Source organism: Xyrauchen texanus, chromosome 3 (assembly GCF_025860055.1).
Source record: "Xyrauchen texanus isolate HMW12.3.18 chromosome 3, RBS_HiC_50CHRs, whole genome shotgun sequence".
NCBI lineage: Eukaryota > Metazoa > Chordata > Actinopteri > Cypriniformes > Catostomidae > Xyrauchen > Xyrauchen texanus.
Genome location: NC_068278.1, coordinates 4,509,661 through 4,526,202, shown reverse-complemented (window position 1 = coordinate 4,526,202; position 16,542 = coordinate 4,509,661). Strand labels below are relative to the sequence as shown.

The 16,542-nt window shown below is 42.1% G+C and overlaps 1 protein-coding gene across 1 annotated transcript in view; it reads left to right on the top strand.

The window, feature by feature from the left end:
• LOC127621555 (proteinase-activated receptor 3) overlaps positions 1-339 on the top strand; it is an 885-nt gene extending 546 nt beyond the window's left edge. The window contains exon 1 of the mRNA XM_052095210.1: positions 1-339. This exon is cut by the window's left edge and continues 546 nt beyond it. Within this exon, the coding sequence (XP_051951170.1) occupies positions 1-339 (339 nt within the window).
• Positions 340-16,542: the final 16,203 nt, after the last annotated feature.

Sequence of the window (16,542 nt, the reverse complement as noted above, 5' to 3'; positions counted from 1 at the left end):
GAGAAAGTGTTCACCGGCATGATTCTGGCCGCGTTTGCCTTCATGGTGTTCTGTAATATCTCCATTCTGTGGGCACTCCGGCAGTCCGCTCCGGGACGCGATGAAACCCATCCTGTGAAGAAAAAGGCCTTTAAGATGGTCATCATCATCCTGGCCATCATCGTCTTGAACTACTTCCCACCGGTGGCTCTCTTACCGTTCCATGACTATTTCTCTCCGGACGTGTTCGGCTGTTATATCAGCTTTTTTGCCTTCGGTTTCATGGACGTGAGCAGCAGCGTGCAGCCGGTTCTGTATCTGTCCCGGGAGAAGATGCCCAAAGCGCCGGTGTGCTGCTGATGCAGATCAGATGATTCTAGAAATTTGCTTCTCATTATTCTGTATGGTGGTTTCATTTAGATTCTCTTTTCTAAAACACAATGATTTTGTGTTCATTCAATGTAAATTTGGCTAAAGTACTTTCAAAAGTACACTTTTTTGCATGGCATTAATGAAAATGAGATATTTTTTCATTAAGGTAATTCGATCTGTTAATGTAACTAACATATATAAATATATAAATTTGCTTCTAAAAAATATGTTTCATTTTCTTTGTGTGAAATATAAAATGTCTTATTTCTCTCTTTTAAATTTGGGGTGCTGTATTACAGTTTTTTTTTATTGTTTAAGCACAATTTTGAAAACAGGTCCCGGTTTGTCAAAACACTACACACAATTAGCACAACCCTACACCAAAGTAGCACAACACTTCAGATCATTTGCAAAATGGAACACTTTTGTCAAAACTATACACAACTTCATAAAAAGAATATTTTGTTACCATACGAAACACACACATTTCATATGACTTCAATCTTTTTGAACCAGTTACACACTGCTGTTGCTAACCTAAAACACTTTTAGCAAGTCTAATTGTCAGTGATTAAAGTACACAGAGAAAGTACAACTATACAAATACTACACAAGACCAATGCTGCAGACTGAGGAAAATATCATTTATTTCTCTCCATATACCCAAATCAGTCAACATGGAGAATCACAACAAAACATGTCCCAGTTTTCATGCTACTACAGTAGTGTGCATAACACTTAGCTCAGCAAACAACAGACAAACGTAAAATACTGTATCCAGTACAGGTTACAATTACAGTAAATAACAACAACAACAAACATAACAAATAATTTGAAAAAAAAAACTGACAATATTGAACAGACAATACTACAGTAAACATACTATACATTATCTCTTCGCCTAGCAGGATCTGGCCAGAGAATTTCATCAACATCACAAGCAATATAGTCATTAGCAAGACAACGCGGTAAGAACTGTCTTGAATGTCGAATCCATCCTCGCACAGCTGCGGCGTCGACTTGGTCACAGGCGTCCTCCATGACCTGACTGAGGGGTACCTGAGCCTGAGGCTGGACATCGTAAACCTTCCACTGCCATGCAGAGAAAAACTCTTCGATAGGGTTTAGAAACGGAGAGTATGGTGGAAGGTATAGTACGTTCAACTGTGGATGGTGTTGAAACCAGTTCTGGACCAAAGCGGAGCGGTGGAATGACACATTGTCCCAGATGACCGTGTATTGCATCTGGTGCATTTCATTACCTGCTGTGACGATGTGGTGCAATCGGTCCAAAAATGCGAGAATGTGAGGTGTGTTGTAAGGGCCCATTTTGGCATGACGGAGGGCAACCCCATGCTGTGAAATGGCAGCGCAAAGGGTGATGTTACCCCCACGTTGCCCTGGGACGTTGATTATAGCCCTGTGGCCAATGATATTTCTGCCTCTCCTTCTTGCTTTTGTGAGGTTGAACCCTGCCTCATCAATATATATGAATTAATGCAGGATTTCCTCAGTATCCATCTGCAAACTCCCTGAAATACAGTGAAAGACAAGATAGTGTAGTTCAGGATAGGTCTAGTATACAGTCATGTGTGCAGTACGCAACATCACAGTGCTAAAGTGAACAATACAAACCTCCACATACTCATGCCGCAGTCGTTAGACCCTCTCTGAATTCCGCTCAAATGACACTCGATAAAGTGGATTCATTTGAACCTGATGTCTTTTCAGGATGCGTGCCAGTGTTGACTGAGAGACCTGATGGACGTTATTGAAAATGGCGTGGTCACCGATAATGTTGGCTTGTAGTTCTCTGAGCCTGATAGCATTATTGGCCAAAACCATGTTTATTATATCTCTCTCTTGTTCTTGCGTGAATATGGGCCCCCTTCCTCCTTGACGTTCCCGACCCTCAATCCTATGTAGAGAATAATACATGTAACTTACTGTACAATGTCACAGGAAGGGGTATCACAAGTGCTGATATGGTGCATACAATAAGCGGCTGATTACTGTAACTGTAGACAGATCTTTTACCTGTTTTCCTGTGGAAAAGTCCTTATGACAGATGCCACTGTATATCTGCTAAGATTTGGCTGAACTCTCAGTCCAGCCTCCCTCAGCGTTAATCCGTGGTTCACAACATGGTCCACTAGTGTTGCACGAATGTCATTTGATAAGTTTGGTCCTCTTCTTCTTTGTGCACGTTCTCCTCCTGCTTCAGGTCTTCCTCACCTCTGCCTCTTCCTCTACCTCCTTCTCCTCCTCCGTGTACTCCTCCTCTCACCCTCACTCTTCTTCTGACTCCTTCCATTTTGGTTGAAGGCAGGTGAACCTACCTGCTGCATTTTTATAGTGCTTAAACCGTGCAGATCTAGCCTTGTGTTTTGCTCCTTGAGTGTAAGGTTTTGCTAATTGTGGGAAAAGTTAAATTTTAGTGTGTAAGCAATCGTAAAAAACTGTAACTGGAATCGTCCTTGAAAAGTTTGATGAGATTCACATTCAGTGTCTTGTTCTTCATTTTAGGGGATTTTCTTCACCTGATATGTGTGATAGGATCAATTGTATGACACTGCAAAAATAAACATTTACTGACATTTGCCGTAAATAAATACTGATTTGTTCTTTCATTTTCACAATAAGAGAATATATCTGTAAAAAACAGGAAAACCTTTTAAATGTTTCAATAAATCTGCTGTAAAAGAACAAAGTCTGTAACTTTAAATGATAAGAATCCACCGTTTAATAACACGACTGTACACATTTCTTTATGGGTTTGAGTGTTCATTTAGTAGAAATCAATTTAAAAACACTGACCAATAATTATTATTATTTTATTTTTTTCCTGCTCTGTTTATGTAAAAACACAGAGATTTCGTTTTTTCGTATGTTTGTTGTAAATTTTAAGTAATAAACTCATTATAAAACCTAATGAAAATACATTTTACAGAACTGTTCTATAAAATATCTTTCAATACACTGTGAAAAAAAAAAAATATGACAACTGCAATTTAAGAGTAATTTTTCATTTTCCAACATTAAATGTAAATTAATTAAAGTTTCACATCAACAAAGACATTACATTTAACCCAAAACAGTAGCTCAACATCTGTATTTGACCAAACCTGGACTTATGGTCAAATATGAATGATTAAAAAGTAAAAATATATTTGGACAGGGAAGATATTTTAATCTCTACTCAAGCACAATATTTATTTTTATTATAATGCACCAGTCCCTCACACACACACACACACACACAAGCACACACACACACACACATACAGACACACACACACACACGCACATACACACACACACATACAGACACACACACACGCGCACACACACACACACACACACACACATATACACACACTCACACACACACGCACGCACACACACACACACACGCACGCACACACACAGGAATAAAATAATAAAGGATATTTTTATTCAAATAATTCTGTCTCTCACTGTTCAAATGAACATATCATTAAAATTATAGACTGATCATTTGTTTGTCAGTGGTACAATATCAACAGGGGATCAAATACTTTGTTCCCTCACTTATTTTTACATATTTTATTATGCTACATAAATGTTTCATGTAGAACATTAGCATTATTTTATTCATAATCACCTTACATAAAAAGGTTATACAATTCAAAACCTTATCTAGAAATGATCCTTCATCAATGTAGTATGTCTGCAGCTCTTCCACTAGTACCATCGATGTACCTTAGATTGCCATATAAACACCACGGTACAATGAATATGTTAATTATCATAATGGCATAATGAAAAGCACCCCCATCTTTAGTATGCTTTGCCATAATACTAAAATATGTATCAGATTGTTCAAATGCACAGAAATATTTGCAGATACACACACATGCTGTTGAAACATTTTTTTATGTTATTTTTCACTACAGTAAACAAGTCAGTGCAACATATGCACAGCAGATATATTTACATGGGACTGAACAAAAATATTCTTACAAAAAACAGTAAACTGAAAAAGAAAATTTCAGAAAAAATATATTACAGTAAAAAAAAGAGGCAAGAAAAATAATTAGGCAGCATCTTGCCGGGTCTGGCCACAACACCTCGTCAACATCACAGGCAATATCTTCCCTTGCCAGACATCGAGGGAAGAAGTGCCTTGATTGCCTTATCCATCCCTGAATCCCACATCAGTCTCATCACATGCCTCTTCCATGGCCTGCACAAGAGGCATGCGCACAAAGGGCTGCCGGTCGTATACCTTCCACCACCATGCCGAAAAGAACTCTTCTATGGGGTTCAGAAATGGTGAGTATGGTGGGAGGTATTGCACGAGAAATGGTGGGTGGTCAGCAAACCAGTTTTGGACTGGGGCTGCACGATGAAAGCTCACGTTGTCCCATACTACAACGTACCGGTTTCTTTGATGGTCTGCATCATTCATACGCTCTGGTGGTATGAGAATTTTGTGAAGTCTGTCCAGAAATGTGAGAATATGGGCTGTGTTGTATGGTCCAAGGTTGGTATGACGGTGGAGGACACCATGCATACTGGAGATGGCAGCGCACATTGTGATGTTCCCACCACGTTGGCCAGGAACATCTATAATGGCTCTGTGGCCAATGAAGTTTCTCCCCCTTCTTCTGGTCTTTGCTAGGTTGAACCCAGCCTCATCTATAAAGATTAACTCATGTGGGATTGCATGAGCATCCATTTCCAGTACTCCCTGAGAACAAAGAACAAAAATCAGTCAATATGGTGTTATCCAGTACACTGGGAAACAATGTTGCGTGTAGTGTACTGCTGTCAATATAGTACTTACATCCACATATGCTCGTCTGACCTCTTTGTTTCTTTGAGAGTTTCTCTCAAACGGGACCTTATAAAGTTGTTTCATTCTGATTTGGTTTCGCTTGAGAATGCAAGCCAATGTGGACAGACTGACTCGTTGAATGTTGTTGAATAAGGTGTTGTCTTGGATGATGTGGCTTTGAATTTCTTGTAATCTGATTTCATTATGTTCCAAAACCAAGTTTACAATGGCAGCTTCCTGTACCCCGGTGAACATTTGGCCCCTTCCTCCACCATGGTTGCGTCTCTCAGTCCTTTAGAAAAAATTTAATAAAAAAATATATAGGGCTTGGACAATGCAGCCTAAATATTTTTCCCCCACAGTAGAGTACATTGTACAGGAAACTTGCACAGTTCATGAATGGCTGATGTCATACACTAAGTAAACAGGTGTCACCCAACTGATACACTATGACATGGGGTGTACTACATGTGTACTACATGAAATTTTGGTTACGTACCTGTTCTCCAGTCTAAAGGTCCAGATGACAGAGGCGACAGTAAAACGGCTCAAGTTTGGCTGCACTCTCTGTCCAGCCTCACGCATTGTCAGCCCATGGTTGATGACATGATCTACTAAGGTTGCTCTGATTTCATTTGAAAGTGTTTGTCTTCTTTGGCCATGAAATCCTCTACCTGCTCTACCCCTTCCTCTCACTCTTCCTCCCCCTCTTATTCTCAACCTCCCTCTTCCTCTTCCTCTCTCTGCAACGTCTTCCATTGTTGTTGTAAAACAAAAGGTGCTCACCTGTGGTCTTTTCATAGTGCTTACATCCTGATTGAAGTGCTAACCATTGAGGTGTTTGGCCAGGTGGCACATGTAATTGGCCAATTAGCTCATGTAGTGTCATTTTGGCAGTGTTTTGAAATGGCAAACATGTGACTTTATGTCAGATTGTTGTGTCTTATGCAGAGAACTGTTTTCAGTGCATTTAAAAAGTGCCATTTTGAAATGCAAAATGTGTGTAAATCAGAAAATGTGTTTACACTTTTGGAGACTTGAGAAGAAGTTTTGCTCTCTGTGTGTCAGTTTAAATAATTGTGCTGTGCATGTCATTTTAGTGTGTTAGCAATTGGAAAAAATGTCTCGGGTTACATGTGTAACCCTTCTTCCTTGAAAAAAGCAGAACGAGATGCTGTGCTGCTAGACGCTACGGGGAACAACCCTAGTTGTGACCGAGCTGAATAATGTGTGTAACACGTCAATGAACATTGACCGGAATTTATAGCCTCGGCTGATGTAATCATTAGATGCACCTGCGGCCAGGCTATAAATGGATACGTCACAAGGTGTCGTCAGATACTTCTGAAGAGCAGTCCTGGGACGTCCCAGTGCGGCAAAGAAGCGCAGCATCTTGTTCCGCTTTTTTCAGGGAACAAGGGTTACACATGTAACCCGAGACGTTCCATTTACAAAAAGCTTCACTATGATGCTGCACTGCTAAGCGCTACGGGGAACGCAATACCCACGCCGCCGCACTTGGGGCTGTCTGGACCCCTACGGTTGTGCAGTGTACTCACAAAAATGCGAGAGGTCTCAGACATGAGCTGGAGATGTCGACTCAAGGGCATAAGAGCCCGGAGTAGCATAAACATCTAAACCATTACATTTTGATGAATGTGTGCGAAGAGAACCCTATCGCAACACAAACTTGTCATAAAAACTGATGAATGTGAGCGGAGAGGACCAGCCTGCCGCATCACAAACTTGTTCAGGCATGAGCTGAGATGTCGACTCAAGGGCATAAGAGCCCGGAGTAGCAAAGCATCTAACCCATAAAGTTCCATGAATGTGTGTGAAAAGAACCCTGTCGCACCACAAACTTGTCATAAAAACTGATGAATGTGAGCGGAGAGGACCAGCCTGCCGCATCACAAACTTGTCCAGACATGAGCTTGAGATGTCGACTCAAGGGCATAAGAGCCCGGAGTGGCAGAACATCCAAACTATAAAAATCTAATGAATGTGTGCGGAGAGGACAACCTGCCGCATCACAAACTTGCTGCAGAGGGAGACCTCTTGCCAAGGTTTTAGAGGAGGAGAGCCCTCTGTTAGAGCGCGCCCTAAAACCTACTGGCGAAGCTTGACCGCGCGCCATGTAGGCCCGGGCAATAATGAGGATGCCTCTTTGAGGGCACCCCGCCCACCAAGCCGTGGCAAACCGCAGTGGCCACATAGAACCTGGCAGTGGCGAGGCAAGTGCCCGTTGACAGTTCTTTCTACAGAAAATACATAACTGAAGCAAACTGGCAGTTAGCTGGTTCTGTAATATGAACTTTAGTAGAAGGAAATGCATGCAGGCGCACTTGTGCTATGTATGCATTACTACGATCAGCTCCTCCCGAGGGGAGGGGGGGGGTCTGGGCGACTCGGGGAGAAGTAGAGGAGACATTGCGCTATCAACAGAGGCGAAGAGGTCCTCTTCTGGCCTGTAAAATCTACCCAGATCAGTTCCAAGTGGAGGGAGCCCTAGCACTTGAAATGGTCTCGATAACCTCAAGAGAAAACCCTGTGAACCTCATTTGGTACCCTTAGGGGCCAGACATGAAAGGTTTCACAATTCGGGCCAAGGATGAGAAGGTCCTCCCTGTTCGGAATCGCCCAAGGCAAGCTGTCGAGGAGAGGAATTAACTCTGAGAAACATATCCTGTTCGGCCAGCGCAGCGCCATTAATAGGAGGCAAGACCCTTGCTGGTGAACATTGCCAAGACTCCCGGGAGCAGAGAAACCGGGGAAAGAAATGCATACAGACGCATTCTGGGTCATGTATGTGTCTTAACGTCCAGGCCCAAGGGGGCTGGGTGATTTCAGGAAGAAGTAGAGGAGACATTGCGCTATTCATAGCGGCGAAGGGGTCCTCTTCTGCCCTAAGATCTCACCCAAACTTGTTCCAAGTGGAAAAAGCCCGGCATTTAAAAAGGTCTCGATAATCTCAGAAGAAAGCCCTGTGTTCCTCAGTTGGTACCCTTAGGGGCCAAACATGAAAGATTCCACAATTCGGGGCAGGGATGAAATAAAGGGATGAAATAAAGATCCTTCCTGTTCGGAATCGCCCAAGGCGAGCCGTCGAGGGAAGAGATTAGCTCCGAGAACCAAGCCCTGTTCGGCCAGTGCAGTGCTATCAGTAAGAGGCAAAAACCTTTGCTGGCGAACTCTGGGCAACTACTACCTTAGGGTGGAGTTCTTAACTCCCCCGTTGGTATTTTCTGTCTGGACCGTAAATCTGCTCCCATATACGGGCATCCAGGGCTATAACTGACCTGAGTGACAGGAGCTTGCCCTGGGCCCTAAGGAGAATCTGACATGTCAGAAATACAGCTGACAAGAACGTGGGTCTACTTGATGATTTATGTAAGAGGCTACCGCTGTATTGTCCACACGCACCAAGACATGGCAGCCTCAGGAGGAGGTATTTCAGGGCCAGAAATACAGCCATCAACCCGAGACAGTGACTGTGACAACCGAGCTGACGACCCTCCTATCCCCTTAAGCTGGATGACCACTTAAGGCCGCTACCCCGCCTGTCAGGGAGGCGTCTGTCGTTAGCAGCCTGCGACAACAAGATGCACCTAGAGTGGGACCCAAGGCAGAAAACCGGGGTCTGAACCACATAGAAAGGGAACGAAGCCTGAGGTGCGTAACCCTTTTTAGCCTAGGGGTTTTGGCCCTTGGAAGAAATCCCCTGGCTTTTGGCCACAACAAAAACGGTCTCATGAGCAGAAGGTCCAGAGGGATCACCATGGATGCGGTCGCCCTGACACCTGGAAATCGTTGATACTGATAACAGTGCAACCTTGACCTAGCCTGACTTTGCTCAGGGTGATCTGAATGGACTCAATCCTAGCGGGAGACAGTTGTGCCCGCATTGTGATTGAACTCCATACGATGCCCCGATAGGCAGTGTTCTGAGTGGGAGAGAGGACGCTTTTCTTGGCGTTGATCCTCAACCCCAGAGAAACAGATGAGCTAAGACGATGTCCCTGTGCTGAACTGCCAGTTCCTGGAACTGCGCTAGGATCAGCCAGTCGTCTACATAATTCAGAATGCAGATGCCCCAGAGTTGCAAGGAGCCAGCGCTACATCATGCATTGTGAATGTGCGGGTAAAAAGGGCTAGGCCGAGTGAAAGAACCTGACCCTGGAAGACTTCGCCCCTGGAAGCGAACCTCAGGAACTTTCCATGTTGTGGCAGAACTTCTAAATGAAGTATAGAAGTGCATCATAAGATCGATGGTGACCAGCCAAACGAGTTGTAGGGCTTGAGACACGACCGTCTTGACAGGCATCATCTTGGACTTGAACACCCACAGGCAGTTCAAGCTTTAAGATCTAAGCCAGACGCCACCCCTCACCCTCCATGGGAAACGGGAAGTATTTAGTGTAATAACCTAACTCTCCCTCTGGAAGGGGAACACATACCATGGTCCCTTTAACCAGGAGATTGAGTTGTTTGTTTTTTTACATAAAAAAGAAATCCGGTTTACGGTAGTGAGAACACGCCGTTGAAACACGGAAAAGTGGTGAGTGAATTAAATCCTGACGCCCTTATAAGACCCACAGAAAAGAATATATCTGGCAGAAGTTTCCACGCTGCCAGGATCTCTGAGATGGGTATTATATTTGAACACTTCCTGTTGAGGGGTTGTCGAGTGTTTCGCGTCCTCAATAAAATGCAGGAACAGCGAAAACACCCAATTTTGACGGAAGCCTCTGCAACCCGAAACACCAAGAGGTGGCGGGAATGGAGGGGCTTCGAGGGGGTACCGGGAGGGGTGAAGTGAAGCACGTGCCCCGTCCCGAGGGGAGCTACCCCCTAATCTAGGCGCAAGACCGTCAGGGTTTTCTCTTACTAGAAATTATAGTCCTGAGGTCTTGCTTTGGTGGCTGGCGAGGGAGGCGAGACTGTCCCCAATCCCTGGGAGGAGGAGCACGACTCGCCACACTTTGCTTTTGAGCCTCCCTTCAGACAGGACCGAGGCGGGTCTGAGGCTTGCTCGTCAAGCGCAGAACCCACACTCAGGTCGTCCAGGAGGTCAGCCTGGTACACCTGTAAAACGGCATAGTGTGCAGAGCAGCACCAGCCTGACCTGCTGCTTGATAAGCCCTTCCCACTAAAGTGGAGGTTGTCCTACAAGGCTTTGAGGGGAGAGAGGGCTTCTTAAGTGACGATGCCGAGCCTGGCGAGAGATAGCCCGCAAGCGTCTCTTCGACCGGCGGCATCACTGAATACCCTCGATAGTCTCAGCACCCTCAGCACCCACGATAGTCGAATATAATGACGTCGAGGGTATATAAACATGGGAAGAAAAAATATATATTTTTTTTTTGTTTTTTTAGGGGATCCTCCATGAGCGAAAAAGCTCTTCATGGAGGTTTATCAATGAAGGGAAGGGACTCATGAGGCGTTCCCTTTCTTAGACTGGAAGATAAAATCTATCCCCTAATTTGGAGGGTTTGGTGTCTCTTTTTCGCGTGGCCAGTCCAATCTGGCAACCGCTTGAATAACAACATCGAGCAATTCCTCCGTAGATTTTTTTTTTTATCGCGGATGGAAAGCTCGGAGGCGGGAAGAGAATCACAATCCTCCTCAGGATCCGAAGAAGTGTCGGAATGCGCTTCGAGATCATGTGAAGGACCAGCTGGGTTTGGGGAGAGAGTGAGAGAAAGGGATCAAGCCGTCTCTTGCTCCTCAGCCAAATCCATGCAAGAGCCCCACGAACAATCTTTTTTTTTTTTTCGTGAGTTCTGACTCCCAGAAGCAAGCCAGGCGAGCACGAAGCACTCTGCCTGTTAAAGCAAATCGCAGTGCTCGCACCCGCCCTGCTGCAATGCGAGAGCAGCGTGCTCTTACCCCCAAACAAACAGATCAAAAACTGATGTGTGTCATCTTCAGCTATAGAGCGAGAAGAGGGGAACACGCACTGTTTGCGTCTTTCAGTCATTCTCTCTTTTTTTTATTTTCTTTTATTTTTTAAATATATGTGACCGATCACGGAAAGTAGGGACACAAGTCGGTTTTGGGGCATTTTGAGTTATTCACAGATTCTGAAAGTGTAGTCTCCAAGCTTTCCAACGATTTGTAACACATGGAAATCTGACAATATTTGGAGAAGTTGTGGCCATTTGAAGGTAGGCACTCAAAAAAGCTAAAAGGGGAGAAAACGGCCTCAAAAGATTGTGCAGTTCTCACCTCTCTCTGCTGCTGGGAGTGACAATAGGGCTCATTTACATCTCATTTAGATAAGCCATACCCCTGTAAAGCTCCCCCTGTAAACATGGACTAAACATGAGATAACGTGTACGTGTTCTTAGAATGAACAAAAAGCGACAAACTTTGATGTTTATGGAAACTCACCCCATAAGAAACAGAAAAGTATTCTTGCAGATCTCGTTGCCTCCAATGAAATAAGTCGTTCGGGCACACTTTCTCTTTGTCGGGGTCTTCTTTGTGGATGTAACCATCTCCGAAGTTTGCACTGTGCGTCTGTTTGCCTCTAAATGTCCAATAATTCGCATGGCGCCAGTCCGATACATTCTTCCTCGTCTTCATCTTTGCTCAGTTGTAGATTAGGGATATTATTCAGTCTTATCATGCCACTTTCATCGTCGCTCAGATCGTCTTCAGAATCAGTGAGCGCTTGTTCATAAGCATCCGGCTTGTCGAAGAAGTACTTCAAAACATTTTCGTTGTAACGGCCACGGTTCAGCTCGTCTCGCGACATTCTTTGCGGCGTCCATCTTCATTGAATTTTGATATCAGATAGAGCCGGCTAGACGCTGCATAATAAGTAGCCACGCTGTTAGGGGCGGGGGCAAAAGCGCCGGCGGCTATTCAGTACGGAAATACACACAGACAATGACACGCCCCTACTGCATGCTAGAATCTCCGAAAAACAAGCCGATTTCAACCTCAAAATGTACGCTTTTAAATATACCAATACTGTTATCTCAAACATGGAGAGGCTTCTTCATGATCTCAAGTAACAGATTCTGCAAAAAAGCGGAAATCACCAATTTTGGAAAAAAACACTTGTTTCTCATTTTGCTCACAAGTTGTGCTGCCGACTTGTGTCACTGGTTTCCGTGACGGGTCACATATATATATATATAATATTTTCTAAACAGAAGAGAAAAGAGAACAACGTTCACTGCACACTGCCTAACTGATTCTAACTCCTAACAGAGGAAAGAAAGTTTTGACAGGGTTTGTGAAACACACAGAAACAGAATCGCTCTGAAAAAAGAGTTTCTGACGACACCTGGTGACGTATCCATTTATAGCCTGGCCTCCGGTGCATCTAATGATTACATCAGCCGAGGCTATAAATTCCGGTCAATGTTCATTGACGTGTTACACACATTATTCAGCTCGGTCACAACTAGGATTGTTCCCCATAGCGCTTAGCAGCGCAGCATCATAGTGAAGCTTTTTGTAAAGGGAACTGTAATAAACTCTGTATATGAGACTACATAGAATATATGTACAAATACTCATTACAATTACGGTTTCGGAAATTAACTAATAGTGAAAAGTGTCAAATTAAAAAGGCTTTTTTGCAGCAGCAGACGTATCTGTTGCTCACTTCTATGTACTTTATTGTCTTAGTGGGCAAATGTGAAACTGAAAATGCAGACACTCTCTTGATTAATTTATAAAACCGCTCCGAGGTAACTCAGAAAAGTCTTGAGCTCGGTTTATATCTGTATCTTACATTAACAATATGACATGCAATTGCCATACAAAAAGTATTTTAATGTTAAAATTAAAATTACAATTACAATAGGAATAATTCACTATTATGACATTTGTCCAATTCCCAAAAGTTGGGTCAGTATTAAAAATTATAATAAAAAAACAAAAAGGAGTGATTTGTAAATTCTATTCAACCTATTGAAAGCACTACAACAACACCTTATTTGATGTTTTACCTTGTTCATTTTATATATATATATATATATATATATATATATATATATATATATATATATATATATATATATATATACACACACTCACTCATTTGTAATCGGAATCAGACACAGTTGTGTCACAATGCAAAAAGGGACGGTCGAGTGTTTATCACTGTGAAACATCACCATTTCTTCTAATAATACTTTTAAGCATTTAGGCACTGAAGACACAAGTTGTTAATTTCAGCAATCTGAATTTCCCCCAATCATTGTGTTCATAATGCGTCACACATTCTCAATCAGAGACAGGTCAGGACTGCACAGATCTATCTAGCACCCGCACTCTCCAGACATACACTTGTTATCTGGCCAGTATGTGGTTTGCTATTGTCCTGCTGGAAAATGAAGGGATGTACCTGGAAAATACAGGGTCACCTCACTGATCTCTGCCTGCATCACCTCTGTCTATTGATGGACTACACTCTTATAATGGAATGCATCTACTATCAATTGCCAACAAAAGCCTTCATCAGCCGATTAACAAGGACAATTGCATCTATGTGAACTTCTGCAGTTAATCCAGGATGGACTTCAAAGACATTGCTCATTAATCTTACAGTTCAAATACAATCAATGTTTAAACACTGACCCTTAACACTTACTTAGTTTAATAATTTTAAACCATGACTTTAACAATACATAAGTAATATTTACATTATATTCATGATGTTAGCCAGAGGGGAACTGGCCCCCACAGTGAGTCTGGTTTCTCCCAAGGTTATGGAGTTTTGTGTTCCTTGCCACAGTCACTTTCAGCTTGCTCACTGGGGTTATTAATATAATTATTATTTAATTACTTATTTTTAAACATGATTAACAATCTTATATTATCTAATTACACAATGATGATTCATCGACTTTATAGAAATTATAGATTTATCTTCTGTTAATGTCTGATCTTCTGTAAAGCTGCTTTGAAAGATGTGTGTTGTGAAAGGTGCTATACAAATAAAAATGACTTGACTTGACTTTCCTCGGGCAGTCAAATTAATGTTCAGTGGGCCAGCTCATTTGACTGCTACATGAGTGCAACAAATGAATAAGACACTCCGATGTCCTGCAAGAAATACTCCAACCAATAGGAGGAATAAGCACAAAGAATGTACAGATTCATCCACAACACTATCCCAAAGGAGTATTATTCCACAAAACAAACTCCAGCAGCTAGGCGGAAAAAAAGTTTCCTTAAACGGTCAAGTGAATGTTAAATGAGTTGTCCACTTGGCTGCAATGTGAGTATCACTAAATAACTTACTCATAACATTTACTTTATGAAGGACATCGCTTGCTGGGAACAAGTAAATATTTTTCAGCTATTCTTAGCATCTATTCTCAATTTGGCCGGGAACATCAGTGCAAAAGTGACCTTCTGTTGATGTAAGAGTCTAACTCTGCATATCGCCAAGCTGGGACCCTGTGAGCTCGCTCGATTTCCAGCTTATGGCCTGTTATGTTGAGCTGATTCGGGAAGAGCTCGTTCAGGAATTTCACCACATCCTGACTTTCTTCGTCCTCAGGAATTCCAACAATTCGGACGTTATTCCACCGGTTACGATTCTCCAAGTCCTCCAACTTCTCCCAGATGCATTCCAAATCCACCTTGGTTGCTAGCGGTTTAGCAGATAATTCCCTCTCCGATGACTCCAGATAATCAATCCATTTCTCGACATCCCCCACTCTTGTAACCACCTCAGAGAATTTTGTCTCCGTGGAAGTGATTGATTGACGTATTACAGCAAGATCCTCCAAGTCAGCAATGACCATCATCAGCATTGCTGACACTTTCAACAATTCTCACCGAATTTACCTAATTTCTCCGGCCAAATCGGCTCCCTGGCTCTGCTGCTCAGGGGCATCAGCTTGAGCACGTAAGTGTCTTTTAATGTCTCCAGAGCCCCAGGATTTTGAATTCTTTGATATATTGTCTTCCTAGAACAGTTAAGGTGTGTCGAATCTCACCGGTTTATGACATAAAAAGTGTTAAAACTAGCAAAGTGCACAGAGCTCGCGTTCACATGTCCAAACCTCACATGGCATCATGTGACACTCATACATGATCATGTTTAATATTTCCTGCATAATTACTGTAATTATCACTACCATATATTGTCTGATAGGCCAGTTATGTGGCAACAGTGTGTAAATGCAGTAGACACACCCATCTCGCAAATCACCATGCATGATAACAATAGTTTTTCCAGGAAATGCCATATTTACTGTACTATTATTAATCATATGAATAGTCACCTCCTATTACCCCATGTAAAATAGAAGGTCTCTTATCTTTACTCCCTCTGCTGGTGACTTTTGTAAGTGTTGATGTAAGAGGTATGTAAATTAAAAATATTTTTTTAGATGTTCCTTTTCTTCAATTTTTGTTTTGAGAAGAGAGAATGAAAAGAAAAAAATAGAAAACTTTATTTTTTTTTTTTTAAATAAATCAATTTGAGTATGTTTGTTTTTTACTTGTGCAGAAAAATGAAAACACCTGTTTTTTTCATTATCCGTTTCTTTATTTTTATTTCAAAACGGAAATGGAATGAACGGAAGATACATGGATTGTACAATGGTCCGTGTATCTTTTGGTCATTCCATTTTCCTTTTAGAATCGGGTATTAAAAAACAAAAAAACAAGTGGCTATTTGATTTTTGTTTTAAAATACCAAAATTAAAATTAAAATACAAAGTGGTTCTCTTTTTCAGTGTAAAAAAGGGATGAGTGATATTTTAAAAATAATTTGAGTTTCATTTTCTATTTTGGATAACAAAAAATGTTATTACTTTAAAACAGAAACGAAAAAAGGACCGTTTGTTCATATTCCGAGAGCGGATGTGGTCATTTACGTGACAAGAGCGCCAATGAGGACGGAGCTGTGTAGAAAAAAAGAAAAAAGTACGTGCTGTGTAATTGAGCGTGATCATAGAGAGTGATACATGGACATGGAGCAATACGTTGTTTCCCGAAACAATAAAAGAGTCTCTCTCAGGGAAGAAGACATGACTGCAGAAAAAGTCGCATTTTCCATGTTCAGTTCACCTATGCTGCTGCCGTAAAAGGCAAACATGCCACACACAAAAATCATACAAAGATTTTAGTGAGGCTAGCCTAACGTTAACCCCATTAAAGTTAGAGGAGGTGTTGTCTAACTTTAGCAGACAGTCAGAAGTTCGCCTCGTCGTGGATTATCCTTTAAGAAGTTAACCTCTCAGTAGTCACTGAAAAATATTAATTGAGAAAGGTTTGGAAATAAACACTTGCAGGTTATTTGACTTGTGAATTTCTTGACTGGTCTCAACTCATAGTCTATACATGACTGATGACGCAAATGGGTGATTCTCTGTTCTTTGAGATGGAAATATTTA